General features: G+C 54.6%; 4 protein-coding genes across 12 annotated transcripts in view; 2 read left to right on the top strand and 2 right to left on the bottom strand.

Moving 5' to 3' along the window:
- Positions 1-4,365, top strand: part of MAD2L2 (mitotic arrest deficient 2 like 2) — a 6,846-nt gene extending 2,481 nt beyond the window's left edge. For 4 of the 5 annotated variants that reach the window (XM_023515191.1, XM_023515189.1, XM_023515192.1 and 1 more), the window contains exons 4-8: positions 1,298-1,369; positions 1,900-2,000; positions 2,762-2,856; positions 3,176-3,249; positions 3,726-3,939. In XM_023515191.1, the coding sequence (XP_023370959.1) occupies positions 1,298-1,369; positions 1,900-2,000; positions 2,762-2,856; positions 3,176-3,249; positions 3,726-3,914 (531 nt within the window). In that variant the 3' untranslated portion in view covers positions 3,915-3,939. Of the gene's footprint in view, positions 1-1,297; positions 1,370-1,899; positions 2,001-2,761; positions 2,857-3,175; positions 3,250-3,725; positions 3,940-4,024 lie in introns of those variants that run through there. The other variant, XM_012807336.1, reaches the window with a different exon arrangement.
- LOC100956609 (F-box only protein 6) lies at positions 3,811-11,099 on the bottom strand. 3 transcript variants are annotated; one of them, XM_003793345.3, is made up of 7 exons: positions 10,920-11,099; positions 9,791-10,057; positions 8,616-8,906; positions 6,792-6,918; positions 6,200-6,295; positions 5,145-5,280; positions 3,811-4,931 (listed from the first exon to the last, which is right to left on the bottom strand). In XM_003793345.3, the coding sequence occupies exons 3-7, from the start codon at positions 8,878-8,880 to the stop codon at positions 4,692-4,694; spliced, it is 864 nt and encodes a 287-aa protein (XP_003793393.1). In that variant the 5' UTR covers positions 8,881-8,906; positions 9,791-10,057; positions 10,920-11,099; the 3' UTR covers positions 3,811-4,691. The 3 variants fall into 3 exon arrangements, with proteins under 3 accessions (XP_003793393.1, XP_023370955.1, XP_023370956.1); XM_023515187.1 differs by having other exon boundaries at positions 9,839-10,057; XM_023515188.1 differs by having other exon boundaries at positions 9,839-9,932.
- Positions 11,100-11,961: 862 nt separating this feature from the next.
- Positions 11,962-17,585, bottom strand: LOC100959868 (F-box only protein 44). 3 transcript variants are annotated; one of them, XM_023515186.1, is made up of 7 exons: positions 17,527-17,585; positions 16,061-16,347; positions 14,494-14,620; positions 14,253-14,348; positions 14,009-14,144; positions 12,905-13,083; positions 11,962-12,412 (listed from the first exon to the last, which is right to left on the bottom strand). In XM_023515186.1, exons 2-6 carry the CDS (start codon positions 16,323-16,325, stop codon positions 12,940-12,942), a joined length of 768 nt encoding a protein of 255 aa, XP_023370954.1. In that variant the 5' UTR covers positions 16,326-16,347; positions 17,527-17,585; the 3' UTR covers positions 11,962-12,412; positions 12,905-12,939. The 3 variants fall into 3 exon arrangements, with proteins under 3 accessions (XP_023370954.1, XP_012662787.1, XP_023370953.1); XM_012807333.2 differs by having other exon boundaries at positions 11,962-13,083; XM_023515185.1 differs by lacking the exon at positions 17,527-17,585 and adding an exon at positions 17,191-17,218 and having other exon boundaries at positions 11,962-13,083.
- A 93-nt stretch (positions 17,586-17,678) lies between these two features.
- FBXO2 (F-box protein 2) lies at positions 17,679-22,957 on the top strand. Its single transcript, XM_003793272.2, has 6 exons — positions 17,679-17,796; positions 20,725-21,081; positions 21,434-21,563; positions 21,635-21,730; positions 22,199-22,337; positions 22,530-22,957. Exons 1-6 carry the CDS (start codon positions 17,775-17,777, stop codon positions 22,662-22,664), a joined length of 879 nt encoding a protein of 292 aa, XP_003793320.1. The 5' UTR covers positions 17,679-17,774; the 3' UTR covers positions 22,665-22,957.
- Positions 22,958-23,184: the final 227 nt, after the last annotated feature.

Below are 23,184 nucleotides of genomic sequence, written 5' to 3'. Positions count from 1 at the left end.
TGATGCCACTGCATTCTACCCAGGGGGACAGCTTGAGGCTCTGTCTCAAAAAAAAAAAAAAGAACAAAAGACTGAATATTGGCAAATGGTGGATGCTTAAAGGACATGCATGTGGCTTCCGGCTTACAGTGGTTCAACTTAGATTTTTCAACCTTAGGATAATTCTAAAGTGATGTGCATTCAACAGGAACTGTACTTGGTGTACTCATAGTACCATTTTGTTTTCCACTTTCAGTATAGTATTTAATTAATTTACACGAGATACTCAACATTTCGTTTTAAAATAGGCTTTGTGTTAGATCAGGTTGCCCAACAGTAATGTAAATGTTTTGAGCATATTTAAGGTAGGTTCAGCTGAGCTATGATGTAGGCCAGGTGTATTAAATGCATTTTTGTATTATGTAATTTGATGGGTTTATCAAGACATAATCTCATAGTAAGTCAAGGTGCATCTGTACAGGAAAAAAGAAAAAAGAATCAGCACTTGCTGAGCACCCGCTGGTATTGAGTACTTAATTCACTTAATCCTCACTATATAAGATCTTCACATATGAAATAATTGAAACTCAGAGAAATTAAATAATTTGCCTAAGATCAGTTCTTAACTTTTGAAATCCGATTAAATTTCTGGATCCTTTCTCTGGAAAACTGTCCATATGCACAAAGTCACACAACTTTGAGTGTAAATTGTTGGGACTCCCCATACTCTGGAGGAGTCCATGGACTCACATTAGGAACTCCTAATGTTGTATTATTATTATTATTGTTATTATTATTATTTTTGAGACGGAGACGCACTTTGTTGCACTGGTAGAGTGTCCTGGTGTCATAGCTCATAACAACCTCAAACTCCTGGGCTCAAGCAATTCTTTAGCCTCAGCCTCTTGATAGCTGGGACTATCAAGCACCTGCCACCACATCTGACTAGATTTTCTATTTTTGGTAGAGATGGGGTCTCACTCTTGCTCAGGCTGGTCTCGAATTCGTGAGCTCAGGCAATCCACCCACCTTGGCCTTCCAGAGTACTAGAGTTACAGGCATGAGCCACCATGCCTGGCCCCTAATGCTATATTAAATGCTAGTGCTGAATTTGAATTTGTGTCCTCTAATTTCTTTTTCTTCATGGATAAATTCACAGTTCTTAGCCCCATGAGGGAAAGTCAAGTCTCTAGGGTAGGGAGATTTAGGGAGCTGCTGGACCTCTGAAGGCAAATGAGGTCTTGAGCTCCTGGAAGGGTGTTGGGTGGTTTCCACATCTGTGCTTTGGGCCTCACCAGACACGTGGGGTTGTGTGCAGATGTCCTGCCATCCGGAACTGAATCAGTATATCCAGGACACACTGCACTGCGTCAAGCCACTCCTGGAGAAGGTGAGGGGGCACCAAGTCCCTCCAACCTCCCCTCCAATCTGTCCCTCCATCCACATAGGCCCAGCTCCTGGATGGGGAGTTCATACAGGGTGCTCATGGCACTAACATGCAGAAGCCTGTTCCCTGTACTCTGTAGACCACCCCTACCCAGGGACAGGCATGTATGTGGGTCACGTTTTGGGTGCCTGAGAGCCTGGGTTAGTAGAGATGGCTTTGAGTAGGGGCTGCCCTGTGGGGGGGGGGGTTCTGGGTTTTACCCTCCACCCTGAAAGTTCTGTCTGGGCCGCTTCTTCCTATGTTGTCCTGGTCACAGATTCCTGGGACTCCCACGGGGTCGAGGTACTCTTTTAACCTGCACCACTTATGTCTGAGGGTGCCATCTTAAACTTCTCAAACCCACTCCCTGGCCTCTCAGGGACCCTCAGATGAGTAGGGCTGTGAGCGTACCCTTTCCCATCCCTCTCTGGGCAGGGAGAAGTGGAGGGGGGTCTAGTGTCCAGCTCTGCAGTAGGGGATTCTTGTCCATGCAGAATGATGTGGACAAAGTGGTGGTGGTAATTTTGGATAAAGAGCACCGCCCAGTGGAGAAATTCGTCTTTGAGATCACCCAGCCTCCACTGCTGTCTATCAGGTGAGCTGCTCTCCCCCACTGCCTGCTAGCTGATTGAGGTCTGTCTCTAGCAGTACATGACCCTTATCCCCACCTCTTTAAGGCAGCCCCTGAATACCATGGCAAACGTCTGAAAGGAGAGAGGGCAAGATGTGCCAATCTGCCAAGGGTTTACCCTATTAATGACTGAGACAAAGCTGGGCAGGCACTGGTCTCTGTGGACAGTACACAGGTTACATAGACACTACCATGTGCCACACCTGGAAAATTGTAGCATTGGCGAATGGCATGTTATTTTATAGATGCAGAAACAAGGTTCAGAGACGTGACGTGAACTACCTAGGGTCTCCTGGATGGTAGCAGAGCCCGGGACTCAGACCCAGTTTCCTGATGTCTCAGTCAAATGTCCAGTCCATCGTTAACTAGACGTTGACCTTGGGCACAAGTGTTAGTTGGTCAACTGCATGCTTTCTCCAGTGAGATCAGGACACTAGAATCTGGTGTCAACCTGTCCCCACTGGCTATGTGGCCTCAGGCAAGCCCTCTCCTCTCTGGGTTATCTTCAGCCTGGCTGCACATTCTGCCTTCATCTGGAGTGAGGCTAGGCATGGGCTTTAAAGTCCTCTGGTGATTTTAACTCTGTAGAGTAGATAGGGCGCCAAGCCCTAGAGGCTGACACTCTCAGAGGCACTGGAAAGGCTCTGGAGCCTAGGTCTGTATCCAGGGTTGTTTGCTGGTTGTGGGAGTGAGGGCACCATGTGATGGGAGCCTCTCACTCCCAGCTCAGACTCCCTGCTGTCTCACGTGGAGCAGCTGCTCCGAGCCTTCATCCTGAAGATCAGCGTGTGTGATGCCGTCCTGGACCACAACCCCCCAGGTGTGCCCACTCCCCAGCTCCTCCTCCCTTGCCATTTCTGTGGTTACTAGGTTGGTCTGTTTCTAGGTCCCTGTTTGGCTGGTTGAGCCTCATCTCTTCCTTCCTGCCCTTCAGAACCCTTTTGAGGTCTGGTTCTTCCAGGAAGGTTCCCTGATCAACTCTGCCTGGCCTCACTCTCCCAGATGACGGGGTCTTGTCTTAGTATTTGCTTTACACTCTGCACTGGGGGGGCTGTGGAGCCAGTGAGGCAGGTGGGAAGAGGCTGGGCCCAGTGGCAGACAACAGGGGCCCAGCCTCCACCCACGTCCTGCCTCCACAGGCTGTACTTTCACAGTCCTGGTGCACACAAGAGAAGCTGCCACTCGCAACATGGAGAAGATCCAGGTCATCAAGGTGTGATGAGACTGGGCGTGGGGAGGTGGGCAGGGAGGCCTCTGGGAGGCTCTGAAAACATGATGCCACAGTTCTGGGAGGGCAGGGGTGTTGCTGAGGCCAGTGCCTGGCACCCAGCAGGTTCCCATGTGTGTTAACGATGTGGCTACACCCTGGGCCACTCTTCCATCTGGGCCCTCAGCTAAGACCAGCACAGATAGAGCCACTTGCTGGGGATACCAGCTCATCCTGGCTCTTCTGAAGTTTCTCTAGGGAGTGGGTGCTGGCCCACCAGTTTCAGAATTGGTGTTTTGGATTTGTTAAATCACTTGGGTTTGGTAGACTTGACCTGTCCCACCAGCACCTCCCTAGTGATTCTGATGCTCCCTCAAGTCAGAGGGATGTCCTCCCACCCCAATCTGGAAGGGGAGGGGCAGCAAGGTGAGGTCAGGCCAGGGTCCAGCCCCTTCTATCCTTCACATTGGTCCCCTCCTCAGGACTTCCCCTGGATCCTGGCAGATGAGCAGGATGTCCACATGCATGACCCCCGGCTGATACCCCTAAAAACCATGACATCAGACATTTTAAAGGTGAGCTTCATGGGGACCACAGAAACTTTATTTAGGGGATTTTTAAGGAGGTCTTGCCAGGGGACTTACAGATCAAGGCTCAGGGAAGAGGACTAGGGAATACCCAGTGTAAGGTTTTTCTTCTCTCTCCTTTCCCTTAACCTTGGTGGGCCCAGTGAGTGTAGGTGCCCCGGCTGACTCATAGTTGTTTTCTCTTTCTCCCTTAGATGCAACTCTATGTGGAAGAGCGAGCTCATAAAAGCAGCTGAGGGTGCACCTGCTATCCTACTGATGCTGGAACTGTCAGACTCTGGGGGGGCCCCTAGCCTAAGGCAGTGCTGCAGGGCCACCCTTATTCCAAGTGCTCTTATTGCTTTTATGTATGGACCACCCACCCTCCAGCCCCAGGCTGCTCAGGTCTGGTTGCATTCATGGAAGCCTTCCCCAGGGCCATGATGGATGCTGGGACCTGACTTCTCAGCCCCTGGGGTTCAACTGGCCAACACTGTCTGTCTCAAATACTGTGCTGTGAGTTGTTTCAATAAAGGGGCCCCAAGGGCTAGGTTGAGTTGGGCTGTCACTAACTGGAGTGGGAGGGAGAGGTGTGGCCTCATTAAGCTGAGGAAGAACTGCTTCTCTACTAAAGTGCCACAGAACCCCTCCCCCACCTATAAACCTAACCCCAGGCTGGTTTTACTGAAAACATTTATTGTGACAAAAGGGGGCTATGTAGCAGTTAAGAGACCAGGAGCTGGTGGGTTTGCCCAAGGTTGAAACTAGGGCAGGAACTCCTGAGACAAGGTGCTTTACTGCCCACTCCAGGCTCAGCTCTTGCCTGGAGGGACCTTTAGCTGACCAGGGAGAGGATGGATGAGTGGCTGTCAGAAGATGGAGTCAGAAGGGAGTGTGGACATGAAACGGGGAGGGCTTATGGGCAGCTTCCTTCTGCCCTTGCCCTGCCTCTGGCTGAGCTGCAGGGGGGGCCGGGTTTCTGGTCATCTTATGACTGATGATGACGCTGCTGTTGGTGACCCGGGGCCCATACCAGCCTGCCCAGTACTGGGTGTCCTGGCCCCCGTGCTGGAAGAGGATGTGGCGGACGCCTGGAGGGTAGTCTGAGAAAGTGTGTGAGACCTGTGGGGCGGAGGGGAGAGAAAATGACCAGCGGGAGGGAGATTGGGGAAGGGGAGGAGGTGGAGGCACCCCTCAACTGCAGAGGGGTAGGGAGGAACTGTCCTCTGGGAGAGAGTTGCCCAGGCTGGAAGGCAACGGCTCAAGGACAGAGACCAGGGGCATTCTAGGCCCTGGGAGAAGCAGACAGGCCAGAGCAAGTAGGTGAAGGCTCACCTCTGTCCACATGGCATCATTCCACTGTGGGATTGTCACAGGTGGGGGTTCAAAGGAGGCCAAGACAATGTAGTCAGCTGAGGTCAGCTGCACCCGGATATGGTAGGTGCAGCCGCAGTCTCTTCTGGCTGCGAACCTGATGGGATGGAGAGCTGCTCTAGGGCCCACACCATGGAGTTTTCTTTCCCTGAGCTTGGCTGGAGCTCCCGTTATCTGGCACTGCTCCGTCCACAAGGCCCAGCTGGTGTCAGCATCCCCTCACTGTGGTCCTAGGGTAAGCAATCTATCCATGCTGGCCCTCAGTTACCCTATCTGAGAAAGGGCAACTCTTTTGGGCATTCAGCTAAAGAAGTGACCACAAAAAGCAATAGGTCCCTACAAAGACAGAAGCCCTGACCAAGCTGTATCACCTGCACTTGGAATGGACTAAGCTATACATTCCATGGGAGATTCCAGGGGTGTGACCTGTGTGATGAGGCTGGCTCAGGGTCACTCTCTGCTAGGCCCAGCTGCCCCTCCCCCCACATCTCTGTATACCCCTACACTCTTGCCCCTCCCTGCTCAGAGTAGTGGGCCTGGGGCCTGGCTAACACTGGAGTCCAGCTTCTTCCATGGGCCCAGCCAGGCCGCTGGCCAGTTCTGTGCACCAGCAAGAGCTTGAGAAAGAGTCATGGGTGAACAGGGACAGGGCAGGGCAGACAGGTAGGCAAGAAAGCCTGTCAAGAGAGGGCTGGGTCCTCTGCTACTCTAGGGCCCATTAGGAACAACTCATCTGGGGGCCTCAGTCTCCCCAATTACAGACTGGGGCTACTGTGTCCTGCTGATGAGGTAACAGAGTATTTGGGAGCCTAGAGGTGCTGCTGGGTGAGCAATCACTGAGTCCTGTGGCAGAGGGAGGTCATGCCAAGTCTGCCTGGCTCTGGGGACAGCCCATGCCCCCGGATACTGCCAGGCACAGAATGGGCACTTGTGAGTTGTCTCTCCTGGTGGGTATGGCAGTAAGAGAAGAGGGAAGGATGTAGAGTGTGATGATACAGGCCACAGGCCCCACTCACCAGTCCTTGACCACGATGTCAGGCCGAAGTGTGTCCATTAGCTCCTCCCAGTAGCCCTCAGCCTTGAGGTCCACCAGCTGGGACTTGAGGCACATGCTGGGGAGCAGAGAGATAGGTCAAGTTCCCTGCTATGTTCTGTAGGGTCCTTCCTCACCCTTAGAAGCCCCGTTGAGCCTAGGGTGTGGTTCAGGAGACCCAGGTATCCCTTGAGAGGTATGGGACAGGCACTGGTTGGTGCTGCCACAAGGAACACATGCAGGGAGTGACCCACTTGTGCCTGCATGGCATCTGATCCCAGTCCAGAGGCCTAGTCTCCTGGGACACTAAGGAGAGCAACTTTTATGAACTCAGGTGCCTGGATCAGGGCTGCCTATAGACACCCCTGATTTAACCACCCAGAGGGCTCCTGGCCTCCTTCAGGTGACCTCCACTGCCATTAACCCAATCACTGAGTTACTTGCTCCAAGAAGCAGAGGATTCTCAGCAGGTTAGGGGGCCAGCTGCCCTGAGCGTTGCAGGGACCCTCACTAAGGCAAAAGTGTCCTGACCCTCAATCCCTCCACATGAGGCTGCTTGGTGCAGTCTGCCTTACTCATAGGATGTGACAAAGTACTTCTTGACTTTGGGATCAGGAAAATCCTTCCCATTGTCTCCAGGGAGGCTCTCCACCTTCCATCGGTTTCCCCCATTGGAGTCGATTCGCCAAGATCTCAAATCCTCTAAGAAAAGGAAGCAGAGGTTAGGTCTCCTCCCCACCGGCTCCTGAGACAACAGGAAGGAGGGTAGGGTAGGAGATGTTCATATTCCGATCTCTGGACTGTGGATGCTAAGGGCCTAACCAACCAAAGTCAGCCCTCTTATCAGCCCAAGTGCACCCAAACTGCACCTTGAAGCACCCTTTACAAAGCTCCCTCCATCATATTCCCCTGTCCTCACCACATCTCTGACTGGACCCTTCCCTCTGATGCAGTACCAAACTGGCCTGACTCCTAGCATGAGGCTAGAGAAAATATGTATCACTGGAAATTGTAAACCAGACTTTCTAAACCAAACCCTTCCTCAATTTTGTATTGCTGGGGAGCTCTGGGAAATACCCAAGTATCAGTTCTTAAAAAATTAAAATTACAGGGCGGCACCTGTGGCTCAAGGAGTAGGATGCTGGCCCCATATACCAGGGGTGGCGGGTTCAAGCCTGACCCCAGCCAAAACTGAAAAATTAAAATTACAGAGGGCCTCTGATAGTACTGTCCTCAATGGCTCATCACTTACCTGACCACTGTCATCTCCCAGTGTCCAGGAGGGAGAGATTAACTACATAACCAGGGTTGGGAGGAGAGGTGGAGAGAACTGAATTGTGGGTTTGTTGGAGGGTGGTGGGGACCTACTACTCTGATATGGTTCAGATGGCCCCCACCCAGCACGAGACACTCTCTGGGCTGTGGCTGAGCTAACCCTGAATTCATGGAAGGAACTCCATTAGGTGGCATTAACAGTGGGCCAAGCAGGTGCTGTGGCCAGGCAGCCTCCACGTGGAATGTGGGACAGGCAGACAGACTGAGTGGGATGTTGTCTATTGGTCTCTGGGAGGAGCTTGAGGCCTTCATTGGCCAGAACCAGATCCCAGAAGCTAAGAGTTCTACACCTTCGGGTGAATCACTCATCTTGGAGCCTAGGGCTTTCCCTTTGTAAAATGAAGCCGACCTTAACTGGTCAATTCCCAGGATCCTCATGAGGATAAAGGGAGAAAATATACAGGAAAGGGACTGTGAGTAGCAAACCATGATTCATAATCAGCTGCTGCTCTAACTCCAACAAGAAGCCCAGTGCCTAGTACATACTAGGTACTGAATGAATACTGGCAAGTATAATCAGCTATTACAGGCTAAACAGGCCTCAAACTATGTGGTCACAGTCACTCTAAATCCTCATTTTCTTCATCTGTATAGTGATGATAATGAGAGGATGGATAATTTCTTTGTAGACTTCACAAAGACGTGACACAAAGACGACCTTGATAAACACTGGGCAGTGTGGACTGAGCTATGGGGACAGCTGGGTCTGCAGTGTATTCATTCATTCAACATTTCCTGAGCACCTGCTATATGAAGGTGTCCCTGTGGACACTGTATAGAGTGGCAGACAAGGTCCATCAGGCCTCTGGAACTTAAAAGGTTGTGGCAGAGGAAAAAAAAAAATTATGAAAGATACAACAGGGTACTAGATGGGGGTGACAAGATAGGGGTGAGGTGGGCTGTTTGGGGATGTGGGGTCAGGGCGGGGTGCTGAAACCTCAAGGCCGAAGAAGAAGCAAGGCAGTGAGGTCAGTCTTAGGGTTGTGAGGGAACATTCTGGGTAGTGTACAGCCCCCGAGGCCCCGGAGTTTAGGAACCAGCCCAGTGGCAGCCCCCAGGCAAACCTTCCGCACACGGGTTGAGCAGAAGGTTCCGGCGCAGGCTGCACAGGAAATAGAACATCTTCCAGTCAGCTACCGGCTGGTCCCAGTCCTCCGTGATGAAGCCCTCGCGCAGGCACTTGCGCTTCCAGAGCGACACCAGGTCAATGAGGTCCCGCCAGAGGCTGCAGACCAGGCGGCAGCGCAGCAGCAGCTGGCGAGCCGGCACGTGCGTGAACAGCTCCAGCAGGATGCTCTCGGGCAGCTCGTTGATGCTGACCAGCGCCATGGCTGCAGCAGGGTGCGCCCACAGGCCTGTAGGGGGCGACAGTGGTTATGAGCCCTCACCAGGGAGATGGTTGGACCCTCAGAGCCCTGGGGACCCAGGCTGGGGCTTCTCTCCAACCTTCTCCTCTTTTGTGAAAACCAGAGGGAAGAGACAAAGCAGCATTCATGAGGGTCCTTCCATTACACAGGAGGCCCTCAGAGCGGTCACATGTCACACACACTTGGAAGAATACAATAAAAACGTTAGTGTTTATGGACAATTCTGGTGAAGGTCTCTCCCATTTCCAAAAACACTGTTTAATTTTGGACCTGGTGGGCTGGGAGAACTGTTAAGATTCTGTGGAGGCCTCACAGTTGTCTGCAAGCTGTCCAAGGGTTTTGGTGATTGTTCTGTTATTTTAATGCTGTGAATTTGCTGTTAGAACATGACATCTTTTTTAACATCCCCAGACCAGTAATAGGCATTCAGTGGTGGGGGTAGTGCTGAGAAGTAACTTCCTTCTCCTCAAATGCTCACTTTGGCCTGGGCAGCCAGATGTGATGGGATAAAACACCCCAGTGAAAAGGCCACATAGCTCTGGGCTGGGCTGCCGTGGGTGTCAGGGCGAGTCCATTTGGAAATGGCCGGAAAACAAGGCAGACAGAGGATGCCTGAGCAGACTGCCTGAGTTCAAATCCTGGCCTGCAGTGTCTAGCTGGGGAGCTGGGAAGGGACTACAGGAACTGTCCTGACCCAGAAGCCCTGGGAGGACTGAGGATAGTGATGCACTTGGCACGGGCTGGCACAGACAGCTACTGTTAACTTCGCTGCCAACAGGTCAGTGAACCTGCCCCCAAGAACACCTTCCTCTCTCTACCTCTGTACTGCACACAGGTTCTGGAAAATGTCCCAACAGTGCCACTACCCTCACCTGAATCTGTTGCCTGGTCAGCTCCTTAAGGGGATCCCAGGTACTTGCCTCAGGTGGGTAGGGTGGGCTGGCAGCTAGGGCTCTGTGCTGTCACTCAGATGGGTGGTCTCTGCTCAAATGGAGGGTAGAGAATGTTCTCCACCTATATGCAGGAAACAGAAACTTGCTGGCTTCTTCTAACTTTCACAGAGACTTGGAAAAGCAACGGTTCAGTCTTCTGCAAGTGCCCATCCATCCCAGAAAACGTGGTGGAATACAGGCTGGCTCCTGCCAGGGGAAAGGTACTTTAACATGACAGAGAAGAAACCACAGGTCAGAAAAGTGCTTATGCCTTGTGAAAAATGCTTTGATGGAAAACCCGTCAAACCCATGTGCTTCTAACTTTTCAGGAGCAATTGTAAATACTTAAAAAAAATGCAGGAAATCTATCAATTATAAAACGTTGACAATTTCTAAAAACACTGTCTACACCAAATAAAAGTCTCTGGGCTGCAAATTAGAGGCATCTTGGGTACAGCCTCCCACGTGGCACCCAGTCTGGAGTTTGGTTCTGGTGGAATTTTATCACCCCCAGCCATCACAGTTTCTGTAGCTTGCCTAGGCAGAACCCTCCTAGGGGTGGGGCAGGTGGGTGATGGCCACCCTAGGGCATTTTGTGGTGGAAAAGCCCAGGACAACCCTAAGAAGCCACCTCGTTCACACTTCACAGCAGTGTCACAAGCAGAAGCTCTTGTTTTCTATATGGAGCCTCCAGAGGGGCTTTTACTAAGTCACCTTTGGGAAGCAGCAGCTGACGCTGAGGGAAGTCTGGGGCCCGTCCCCTATCTCGCTGGTGACCGGGTGCCTGGAAGTCCCATCTCCGCCCTCAAGCCCGGCGCCGCCCGCGGGATGTGGCCTCATTGGCCACAGAGGCCGAGCCCACGCCTGGGCAGCCCTGCGGCCAGGCCACAAGTCGGGAACAGGGCCCGGCGTTTCCGACCAGGCGCAGCGCCGTCCCCGCCAGGAGACTGTCCCCCGCCCGGACCCACAGGCACAGTGTCCGCGGGCTCGGCTCAGCCCCCACGGCCCCGCGCGGGAGACCCGGGTTCCCCGCCCGCCGCCCTCTGCCTTTGGCAGGGTGGGCCGCGACCTGGGCGCCGGATTGGAGTTCAGGGTTGGCCTGGAGTCTGCGGCCTCAGCGACGTCGGCTGTCGCCCCGCCCTCACTGCCACTCCGGGGCCACCACCACTTCGGGGCCACAGTGGCCCCGGTGCCAGCGCGGGAAGACGAGCCTAGGTCTTCTGCCCGGCATAGATCCGGAAGTCCTGGGCCTCACGGAAGCCTCTTCGGCAACTTCCGCTCTGGCCCCGCCCCGCGCCACTCGCCCCTCCCACTCGGTCGCCCCACCTCTTCCCTCCTCCCTCCTGCTCCTACCTGTTCCTTCCTGCTGGACCCACTGGTAGGGGAGGAGACACTGGGCTTGTTCTGCTCTTTCCTTCACTAGGGCATGACATCCGCAGGCCTCACTTGATTCAAAGGTAGAAACTTCTTAGGGTTTTTGTCAGGATTAAGTACATGTTAAATTCATAATTCCTTCCTTCTTTCAAATACTCATCAAGCACCTCGTTCAGGCGATCACCAAGGGCTGTGCAGGTTGTACACTGTGTAAGGGGGCTGGGTCAGGCCACGCTGTTAATTGCAGTCAGGGTTGCATCTTCGTAGAAGAGCATCTTTTTCCAGTTAGTCATACAGCAGGTGGGTGGTGGTCCTGGCCTGGCAGAGGCCCTAAACTAGCGCACTATTGAGTAAGGTAATTAAATGTCCTTATTGTGCATCTACTGTGTGCCAGGCTTCATCTCATGTCAGTAAAACTCTGGGTGAAGAGGAACACCAGGAAGCAGTGTCTGAGTGGTCCTGGGGACCCAGTCTGACGTGGATGCAAGGTCTGCCCAGAGATATCCACATACCCTGCCCTTAGTCTTGTTGCTCGCCCTCCAGAGCAAGCTGGCCTGTAAATGAGATGTCTGCAGCTTGTTGAGGGGTTCCATGACCCTGGTTCTGTGATGCCTGGCTCCTGAATCGTCAACTCCTCCCTGTACCTTCTACAGAAGCCACACCATTGCACCTCCTGCAGGTCTGGGCAGGGCTGCCCATGAAGGTTGCCTTTTCCTCCAGAAACCACAGGGCACAGGTTGGTCTGGGAACATATTTTATTTGGCCACATGCAACAGGACAAGGTCAGGAAACACTACTGTTCTTCCAGCAGAAGAAAGAGGCAGAATCGGGGTGGGGTGAGGAGGCTTAGAATGCCCTCTAAGCCTCAGGGAGCCTGGCCTGAGCTTAAAGGTAGACAGGTGGTCCTTGAAAACCCCCTACCTCACTTGTTTATAAGTTCAGCTCTCAGAAATCAGAGCCTAATTCTGCCCCCTACCTACCCTGGGACACCCTGGGCAGGATTCCTTAGGTCCTCTAGGAGCCCTGTTCCTGCCTGCTATCCATCTGGGTTCTGAGGCTTCACTGATAGTGAGGACAGTTCATACCTGTCCTGGATCCCACCTCACCCTGGGTCTGTCCATCTCAAACTGGGCCTGAGCCTCTGGACCAAAGCCACCTCTTCTGAGTAGGCAGGCAGAGCAAGCAAGACTGTGAACAGCAGGATGGGGCAGAGTGTGGACCAGCAGAGCCTACCTCCTACTTTCCAGATCTGCCTGAGTCATACGGGCACTTTCCACATCTGCACTATCCAGGGCAGCTGCTAACTTGTCAGATGTCCTGCATGTTCCTGCTCTGAGGGGCCCCAAACAACACAGGGAGAAAGCTCCCAGAGGGGGAAGGTAAAGTCCCAGATCTAGGTGTCATCCAAGCTTAGAGACCTATCTCAGAGGAGCCCAGGGGAACATGCTCCCTAACCTCACGTGGTTCATCTCTTAAAGGGGCCCATGCAGGCCTCCCCTGTCATCATTTAGGTCAAGACCTTGGAGAGCTGCACCCCCCCTCCCCAGCATGTAAGGGCTGCCCAAACTAAGAGGCTCCACAGAGAAGAAGCAATGGGGGGCAAGAATGAGCCCAAGAGCTGGGGACACCTGGTCTCCACCTCCCCTTCCCAAGCCTGGCCCTTCTCTGAGAGTAATTTACCAGTCAAGGTTCGGTGGATGGGGCATCAGGGGATGTCAGCGTAGTGGGGGACCAATGGTGATGCTGCTGTTGGTGACCTTCGGGCCGTACCAGCCGGCCCAGTAGTGAGTGTCCACGCCGCCGTGCTGAAACCAGATGTAGCGGACGCCGGGTGGGTAGTTGGAGAATGTGTGGGAGACCTGGGTAGCGGAGAGCAGGTGAGGGAAGAGAGGTCAAGGGCTGTGATCTAAATGTGGCCTTAGAGTCCAGGGGAGTGAGGCTGGATGGAGTTTTTAGTGCTGGACTAGGAATCAGTGGAATATTGTTCTAGTCCTCCCTCTGCAATTTTGAGAAGACCACCTCCCCTCTCTGTGCCTCAGTTTCCTCATCTGTAAAATCAGCAAAATCATGCTGGGTCGACTCCACAGGATTCCCACGTGGCTCACAGGAACCAAAGACACTGTAAACTGTCAAAGGATGTCCAGTATGGTTCTCTCTGGGCAGGTGGGACGTTTTAAGTTAAAATTAATTAAAATTAGGTAAAATAAAAAATTCAGCTTCTCAGTTGTATTAAGAACTGGCTCTTACTAAGTGTTTAATAGTCATGAGTGGCTCTTGGCTACCTTAGACAGTGCAGACACAGCCTACTTCTATTGTTGCAGAAAGTATACTGGACAGCAAGGGTTGGCAAACTATATAGCCTGCAGGCCCACTGCCTATTTATGTAAATAAAGTTTTATTGGAATATGCTCGTGTCCATTTGTTTATATATTGTCTGGAGCTGCTCTCACACAACAATAACAGAGTTGAGTAGCTGTGACAGACATAGTGTGGCCTAAAATATTTGTAGCTATCATTTAAAAAAAATATTTGCTGACTCAATCAACATTTTTGAACATTTTTTTGGACGTGGCTTCACCAGAATCATGTCACTGACTTCTTTGAGAGCTCTATGAGGGAAGAGCTAGTATACCCATTTTATAGAAGAAGTAAGTGAAGCTCAGAGCAGTGGAAGCCAAGGTGAGAAGGAGCAGGGCTTGGATCTGCATCAAGGCCTGTGTGACTGCAATCTCAGCTCTGAGCACTCTGCCTCTGCCCCCTCCCCCCCTCCTGGGGCCCACACACCTCCCTCCACTTGGCATCGCTCTTCTGCTGAATTGTCACTGGGTCTGGCTGGAAGGTCCCCAGAGGTGCGTGTGCGGATGACAGAAGCTGAACGCACAGCTGGTACTTGGACCCGCAGTCTCGCCTGGCTGCAAACCTACAGGAAGAGGGAGGGCCCATTAGGGCCTGGTAGAAGGGGGGCAGGGTGGGGGTGGGGCGCCTAAGTGGCAGGCCCCACACCCAGACCCTCGCCCCAGGCACTCACCAGTCCTTGACCTCGATGTCCGGCCGTGTGGTGTCCATTAGCTCCTCCCAATACCCTTCAGCCTTGAGGTCCACCACCTGGGACTTGAGGCAGGTGCTGGGGACAGGCGGAGGGGTGGGAGGGGCTGGGGCTCACCGCTAGGGCACTGTGGGGGGGGGTCCAGGACTGCCACTACCAAAGTGGAGAGACCCCAGGGTAAAGTGACTTGGCACTTCCCTCCACCCTGAGACCCAGCTCTTACTAATAAGAAGTCACGAAGTATTTCTTGACCTTCTCACTAGGGAATTCCTTCCTCTGGTCTCTAGAGAGATCTTCCACCTTCCACTCATCACCTCCGTTCACATCCAGGCTCCAGAACTCAAACCCCTCTGGTGGAAAAGCAGAGTTCACGCTGGAGGGAAGCCCCTCAGTGGGCACCTCCTCCCAAGTGTCCCTTCTTCTCTACTCCTCTGCCTGGATCTTGGAGGCTACTCTGTCAACACTGCAGATCAACAGTGCCCACCTCATATTAGGTGCTTCCTGTGTCCCAGGGACTCCTGAGACAAGTGATGTGAATGAGCGGACTGCTTCAGTGACGGAGAATGTTCTGACATGGGGCCTTATAGACCTAGGTCTAGTCCCAGCTCTACCAAACTGGCCCGTATGACCTTAAGCAAGTTGCTTTCCCTCTCTGAGCCTTGCTTGGTTTTCTCCTCTGTAAACTGGAGTATAAATAGGGGCTGGGAAACGTCTTCTGAAAAGTGCCAAAATATTTTAGGTTTTGTGGGCCACATATTGTTTCTTTTGAATACTTTTTGTTGTTTTTTTTCTTTGTTTTTGTAACTTTTTAAAAAGGTAAATGCTACTCCTAACTCCTCAGCCACATTTGGTACGTGGAAGGATCCTATTCGCCAAATGCTGGCCAAAACATGGCTACTGGGGGAATCAGGTGCAACAGGCATCTGAAAGCTCAGGACAGCTTGGAGGAGTTGTTTATCATCATTCTGTTCCAGAATTGGAACATGAGAGAATGAACTTCTCATCCCATCTTATTGTCCACTGGACAAGTGATAAGCTGGCAAGGGAGGAAGGGAACTCTGGATGACAGCGGATGTCTTGTTTTACCAGTTTTTATACCATGCAGGAAAGAAGACTGGATCTCCCCTTCTTCTAGAAGCAAACCCCATCTTGTTTCTGATAGTCTTAGTAGGCCCAGTCCTGGAGTCCGGGAACTAGGCCAACAAAATTTGGCTCTGACTTCCTAGTCTTGGGGCCTGAGCACAATTAGTCCCAACTGCCCAACATTCCTCTTCCTAGGACAGTTCATCAAACAAATAATCTTAAGGGAGGAATGAGAAACATTACTTATTTTTTGGTTTTTGAGACACAGTCTCACTCTAATGCCCAGGCTTGAGTGTGCCCTGGTGTCAGCCTAGCTCACAGCAACTTCAAACTCCTGGGCTCAAGATTAAGATCTTCCTGTCTCAGCCTCTGGAGTAGCTGGGACTACAGGTGCCTGCCACCATGCCACTCTAGTTTTTCTATTTTTAATAGAGACAGGGTCTTGCTCTTGCTCAGCCTGGTCTCCAATTCCTGACCTCAAGGGATCCTCCAGCCTCAGCCTCACAGAGTGCTAGGATTACAGGTGTGAGCCAACACACCTGGCCAAGAAACACTAGTCGTAGCTTCAGCTTGCCCATCTGAAAAACGTGTGCCTTATCAGCATCTCCCTCTCCGGGTTATTGTGAGAGGATTAAAGGAGTAAGTGGCGGCTAGTCTCATGACAGTGGGTGTGTGTTGAAGGCACGCCAGACGCCCCTGTGCCCCACCTTCAGCACACGGATTGTGCAGGAGGTTCCTATGGAGGCTCCGAAGGAAGTAAAAGATCTTCCAGTCGGCCACCGGCTGGTCCCAGTCCTCCGTGATGAAGCCCTCGCGCAGGCACTTGCGCTTCCAGAGGGACACCAGGTCAATGAGGTCCCGCCAGAGGCTGCAGACCAGGCGGCAGCGCAGCAGCAGCTGGCGGGCCGGCACGTGCGTGAACAGCTCCAGCAGAATGCTCTCGGGCAGCTCGTTGATGTTCCCCACAGCCATGGCTTCTGGCCTCTGGACAGTCCTGTGGTTATGGAAAACCTATGCTTACAGATGTGGCCTTGGTGGTGGTGGACGTCCCATCCCAGCTCTGCCATTACTAGTTTGGGAGAGTCCCCGTGCCTCTCCAAGCCTCCTTTCTCCTCTGTAAATGGGGCCCCTTACCTCCAGGTCACTGGGACTGTCCAAGGAGCTTCCAATACAGCATTTGCTCAATGCAAGTTGAGCTCTGATTTTTTAATGGTATCTCACAACGCCCTCTAAGGAGGTTAAGGAAGCCCAGAATGATAGAAGGAACTGTCCAAGGTTAGACCGGAGCAGCGAGGGGTGAGGGCGAGAGGCTTAAGTCTTTCACCGACTCGAGAGCAATGCTGTTTAAACAGGTCACGCGGTCTTTAGAGAGGAAATAACGCACAGCCCCGCAGAGACTCCCGGCTGCTCTGTGTCTTCGTGATGTTAGGGGCTGGGGAATGATTTTCACTGCCTCCCACGGAGGTCTAAAGGGCTCAAGATCACAGCGGAAATGATCTGCCTGGCTGGGGACTGGCGATGGAGACCCGCCCTTCCCCTCTCCCCACCCTCAGCTGCAGGTCCGCCGGCGCGCCTGCGGTGTCTCCCATGGCCCCCAAAGTCAGGGCTCCGACCCCTGCGCATAGATGGCGACTCCAGCCCGGATTCCCGCCCCCGCCGCCGCTCGCTGCCGCGCAGCGCCTCCGCCACAAGCTCCGCGGCCTGGGCCTCTGCAGCGTCGGGCCTCGCTCCACGCACTGCGGCGCGGCTAGGAGGCGCCGAGCCCTCCCGCCAGGCCCCGGCCCCGCTGTGCGCTCCTCCCCGGAGCTCCGCGCGCGCCCTTCCGCTGGTCACCTACACTGGGCCGCCGCCGCCGCGCAATCCGGTCGGGTCTCCCCGGCTGTGAGCCTGGGCCGGTCGCGGGTGGAAGCGGCTCCTCCCCGCCCCGGCAGGCCCCGCCCCGGCCCCGCTCTAGGTCTAGGACGCGCCCCAGACCGCGTCGTAGGAAAATTACCTGGGGTGGGGGGGCGGAAGGTGCCTTCTACCACCCAACTCCCCGCGGGCCGCGCGTCCCGCACCCTCTGCCTGACCCACACTCGCTGCACGCTCGCCTCCTTCCACTAGCAGCCCCCAGTGTCGACCTGAGAGACCCCATACATCGGACCCTCCCACTTAAAACCCCCCAATTCCTGACCTTCCCGGCCTCTTGGGTCAGCTGAGGAAGCGGGAGCCTCAGGCCTCGGCGGACTGTTGGGACTGCGGGGCGGCCGGGCGCGGGGCCAAAGGCGGGGCGGGGGCAGGGGCGGGGGCCTTTAAGAGGCGCGGCCGCCCGGACCGACCCAGACGCCGGCAGAGCTGGGACTCGCCACCACCACCGCCACCGCCGGACTCGCGCAGCCCGCAGCGCTCCGACTCCTCCTCTCGCGACCGCCCTTCGCAGCGATGGACGGAGACGGGGACCCAGGTAGCTGCCGCCGCCTGGCCCCACTCGCTCCAGCCGGAAGCGGGTGGGGGAGACCAGGGCAAATGCCACAAAGAGGGTCACCAGAGAGTGAGGGGCCCAGAGACTCAGCGTAGCAACTTTCACGAAAGCAAAGTCCTTGAGACGATCTCAAGAGAGAACAGTCTTCTCCCTGGTATCTTGGTGTGGCGGGAGGCCTTGAGAGGCGACAGGCAGGGAGGGAGGAGGACTCCTGGGTCCCAGGAAGTAGCCTCAGAGGACACCCACGTTCCCACCTCCTGAGGGTCTGTGGCGGGGAGAGGGGGGTCTTGGACTGCCTGGAGGGGAGGCTGCAAGCTTTTTCTTCCATCAACTTCTTCCATTTGCCAGCTCTGGCCTTTCAGGAAATCTTGGTGGGTTTCTTGGGGTTACTGGTCTCTCCCCACCCATCCCAACCTTCCTCCTGGGCTCCCTAGTCTGGAGGGGCTGCCCTTCACCTGAGTGGTAGGATGCCCAGTGGGACCAGGCCAGCAGCGAGGGACAGTTGGGGGCAGCTATTGGCTGGTCCTCTGAGACTGCCCAGTCATCTTCTCTGGCACCAAGACCCCCCACCCCCCATGCCTCCAACTCCCTCCTGGGCCTGTCGGGGTTGCCTGCTGAGTCAGGGTAGGAACAAGACCTGCCTGCAGATTGTCTCACCCCTTCCTCTCCAGGCCCAGCTGAGGGTGGGTATTGCTTGGGGGAGTTCAGCCCATGCATGTCAGGTACCCAAGGCCCCTCTCCCCAGCTCCTGCAGCCCCCCTGCCACACCCTCTACAGAGCCCCAGAATGGGCTCCTGCTTTTTCCCAGGGCCCAGCTATTCCCTGGACTCTGGGGCCCAATCCGGGTGAGTGAATCAGCCTCAGAGTCAGCTTCCAGGAGCCAGATAACTTTCCGACAGCAACAATGTGGGGAGTTGTGTGTGCAAGAGAGGATGGGGGGGCTGTAATTGGATCTGGGGCCTCCCGTGCCAGGCCTGGGGGCCAGAATAGCAGACTGGGTGAGGTGGACCTTTCGGGGGAGCATCAGGTGTCCACTGGGGCCAGGGCAGGGCAGGGGGAGGGATGGAGAGGTGAGGACACTGGGCCCAGCTCCCCAGAGAGCTGTGGGCATGAGGGTGGACAGGTGATATGGCTTCAGGGCCCTGTATTTTCCTCTCTGCCTTTCTACTGTTCTACTGTGTGATTTGGGCCTCAGGTTCCTCTTTGCTAAAAGGAAGGGCATAACTCTCTATATCATAAATATGTGACCAGAAAAAAAAGTGCTAGTAATGAAAGGAAAGTGCTGTATTCTCTAAGACTCACTCCATAAGATTGAGGCCTCGCTGTGTGCTCTGGGTCCAAGAAAGAGGTAAACCCTGATCAGTGCTTAAGGGCCTGACTCTGACTTTGTGTGTGTGTGTGTGTGTGTGTGTAAGGTGGGCTGCTGCATGTGAGGAGGTTCAGAGGTTCAGAGTTGGCAGGCCTGGGCCCTGCCACCGGTCTCCTTCCCCAGTGTCCAGCCTGTTCCCACCACCACCTTAGCTTTCCAGGGCCCAGCCCTCAGGAACTCTTCATCCTAGTTTGAGAGCAGTGGCCTCCTCCATCACCTAGACTGGCCTTGTCCCCTCCTCATAGGCTCTCCCTCCGCCAGAGACACAGAGCACTCAATATCTGCTTACTCAAGGCTCCAGTGGCCCAGCTGAAGCTGGCTGGGATCCAGGAGACAGTATAATACTGACATCTGCCCACCTCCCTATGATTTAGAATGCCCTTGCCCCCTCAAGGGATTTGAGCGTCAGCACTGTGAATGGCCTGGCATCTATAAAATGATTACCCCCATTTTACAGTTTTTGGCCGGGGCCAGGTTTGAACCTGCCACCCCTGGTATATGGGGCCAACGCCTTACTCCTTGAGCCACAGGTGCTGCCCGATTACCCCCATTTTATAGATGAGGAAACTGAGGGCCAGGGATGGGAGAAGAAGAGGTGAAGAAATTATCCTTCCCCCAGCCCCTGTTACCTGTCCTTGTATAATATACAGAGTTTCTTTTATTGAGCCCTTTCCCGTCCCTAAGTCACATAACAGAGGCTGGCTGGGGACAGCTGGGTCTCCAGCCCCTGTTCTCTGCCACTGACCTCAGTCCTCAGGTTCCCTACCCTAAAATACTAGCAGGGTGCCCTTCCGCAAGTCATTTCATCTCTAAGCCCAGGATCCTAACACAGGACCTAACTCCACAAATTATTGTGTTGAGACTGTGGTGGTTTAAGGGCTCCGGAGCTCGACTGGGTTCAAATCCAGGCTCCAGCCACTTATTAGCTGTAGGATCCTGGGTTCTTTCACCTCTCTCTGTGCCTCAGTTTCTTCATCAATGAAATAGCTATGAGTAACCCTGAAGAAATGGTGTTAGGATTTGAAAAGTAAAGAAAATTGAAATGCTTAGGATAGTGTCTGGTACTTGCTGAGTGCAGATAATAACGTGAGCTCCTAAGAGTGCACCAAGCACCGGGGCTAAAGCAGTGAGATTCCCACCCTCACGAGGCTTGGTCTTGTCTGGAGAAAGGCAGTCATCAAACTGCCACACCCTGGGTACAACAGCTAGCCTGCGAGAGGATAGAATGGGGGACGTCCAGGAAAGTTTCATGAGGGGGTGAGAGGAGCAGGATCTAAGGATGGCTGGGGAAATTAGAGGAGTTCATTGTGATCTCAGGACAATGTTCTAGATGGCTGTCGTTAATAACATTATAGGTCCTGCTCTGTGGCCCCTGCCCCTTAGGGCTTCTCTCTGTGCACCACTCTCAAGTCACAGCCTCTCTAGCTCCAGATGTGGACTGTCCCAGGGTGGGTGGGGGCGGATGCCAGCGCACTGCGGTCCCGGGTGGTAGAGGGGGACAGTCTAGGGGAGTCATCGCCTCCTCCCGTCCCCGCCCGCAGAGAGCGTGGGCCAGCCAGAGGAGGCAAGTCCGGAGGATCAGCCGGAGGAGGCGAGCGCGGAGGAGGAGCGGCCCGAGGACCAGGAGGAGGACGAGGAGGCGTACCTGGCTGAGCTGCCAGAGCCGCTGCTGCTGCGCGTGCTGGCGGAGCTGCCGGCCGCGGAGCTGGTGCAGGCCTGCCGCCTGGTGTGCCAGCGCTGGAGGGAGCTGGTGGACGGCGCCCCCCTGTGGCTGCTCAAATGCCAGCAGGAGGGGCTGGTGCCCGAGGGTGGCACCGAGGACGAGCGCGACCACTGGCAGCAGTTCTACTTCTTGAGCAAGCGGCGGCGCAACCTGCTGCACAACCCGTGCGGGGAAGGTGAGAGGCCTCCTCCTGGCGCCCCACGCAGGAGCTCGGCGTCCCTGGGCCGTGGCAGCAACGGCCGGCTTTCAGGGTTAAATGAGATAAAGCATTTGGCTCAGTGCACGAGTGGCCCCAATAAATCCTGCCCATTACTATATTTCGCTGGCCACCTACGTCCTGGGTCTCTTTCCGGGCCCTTCCACCCTCCCTGAGCTGGGGCAGGACAGGCCCTGGAGACAGTCCTCAAAAAGAGAGAATCAGTTTCACCCCACCATCCATCATGTACCCTCTACAATGGCAAGAGCCAGGCCTGTCCCAGCCTCAGCAAGGACCAGGTGACAAGGGCAGGCCTGCTGTGTCTCTGCAGAGGACTTGGAGGGCTGGATCGACGTGGAGCACGGTGGGGACGGCTGGAGGGTGGAGGAGCTGCCTGGAGACTGTGGGGTGGAATTCACCCATGATGACAGCGTCAAGAAGTACTTCGCATCCTCCTTCGAGTAAGGAGAAACGGATGGAGCGGGGTGGTCAGGGGAGGGCGTCCATTCTGTCCTAACTCCTTTTCTCCCAGGTGGTGTCGCAAAGCACAGGTCATTGACCTGCAGGCTGAGGGCTACTGGGAGGAACTGCTGGACACGACTCAGCCCGCCATCGTGGTGAAAGACTGGTGAGAGGCCGCTGGCCAGGGTGGGACTAAGAGGAGGGAGCCATAGCAGAGGGGACAGGAGAGGCGGGGCTCTAGGGCTTGTGTCCACAAGGGTTTCTGAGTTTTCAGAAGGTCAAGTCCACCTACCTTCCTGATTTTAAATGTTCGGAAATATATACCGTACATATGTATATATACATATATATTGTGGGTGTGTATATATAGTATATATAAAATATATGGGAGCCTATATTCTCAGTCTGCAGTGCAAAACAAAACGTGACTCTGGGCTGGTTTTAGCTCCAAGGAGTCAGGAGGACCTGGGGTTTAGTTTTTGCGTTTGGATCTTGGGCAAGCCACTTTCTCTCTCTGGTCTCAGCTTTCTTATCTGTATAATGGGAACATTGGTGGTACCGACCCTGGGCGTAAAGGAGTACTCCTGTAGAAGGCCGGGTCCCTAGGACGCCCTCGCTTACTCCCTCGGGGCAGGTACTCAGGCCGCTGCGACGCCGGCTGCCTGTACGAGCTCACGGTGAAGCTGCTGTCGGAGCACGAGGACGTGCTGGCCGAGTTCAACAGTGGGCAGGTGGCAGTGCCCCCGGACAGCGATGGAGAGGGCTGGGTCGAGGTGAGGCTGGAGGTGGGAAGACTAAGGATGGGGCCTGGGCGCAAGGGGGCGGGGCTCGTGGAAACCCCACCCAGGGCGCGCCTGTGCGGGGCGGGGTAGAGATACTAGAGGGTGGCTGCACCTAGGCGGTGTCCCCCGGTGGGACGGCAGGAGGAGGCCCTGGGGATGACTTTCCCTACCTTCCATCCCCAGATCTCCCACACCTTCACCGACTACGGGCCAGGCGTCCGCTTTGTCCGCTTCGAGCACGGGGGGCAGGATTCTGTCTACTGGAAGGGCTGGTTCGGGGCCCGGGTGACCAACAGCGGCGTGTGGGTGGAGCCTTGAGCGACCCTCCTCCAAGCTCCCTCAGCTGCCTGCAGGGGCAGGGGCTGGGGAAGATAGGCCTTAACTTAGTGGGTAGCTTCCTCGCTTTCCTCGAGTCGCTCACCCTTTTTCTCTTTCGCCCCTTGCTGGGAGCCCAGCCCTCCCGCGGAGAGAGAGGGGTTTATTGGAACACATTTGCTCGTGTTTGCACCTCTCCGGCAGCTGGCGTCTAGAGTGTAAGATGGGTGAGGGCTTGGGCCTGGGCTGGGACCACTGCTGAATCCCCTGCTAGCTCAGTGCCTATGTCAAAGTGGGCGCTTAATAAATATTATTTGTCAAGGAAGGAATGAAAGAACAAATGGATGCATGAACACCTCTGCCCCCCCCCATCCTTTTCTGTCTTCTGAGGGGCCCTGCTCAGCGTGGAAAAACACTTGATGGGGCTCCAGCTGCTCTGGTTTTCAAGGGCCCCTGGGCCAGGATGGAGCCAGTCAGGCCTGAGCTGGACAAAGGCTGGGATTGTGAGGCCAAGGAGGGGTGA

This window comes from Otolemur garnettii, unplaced genomic scaffold (genome assembly GCF_000181295.1).
Source record: "Otolemur garnettii isolate 467f Iridium unplaced genomic scaffold, OtoGar3 scaffold00067, whole genome shotgun sequence".
Lineage (NCBI taxonomy): Eukaryota > Metazoa > Chordata > Mammalia > Primates > Galagidae > Otolemur > Otolemur garnettii.
Note: the sequence above shows the minus strand (reverse complement) of the source record. Positions and strands in the feature narration are given on the sequence as shown.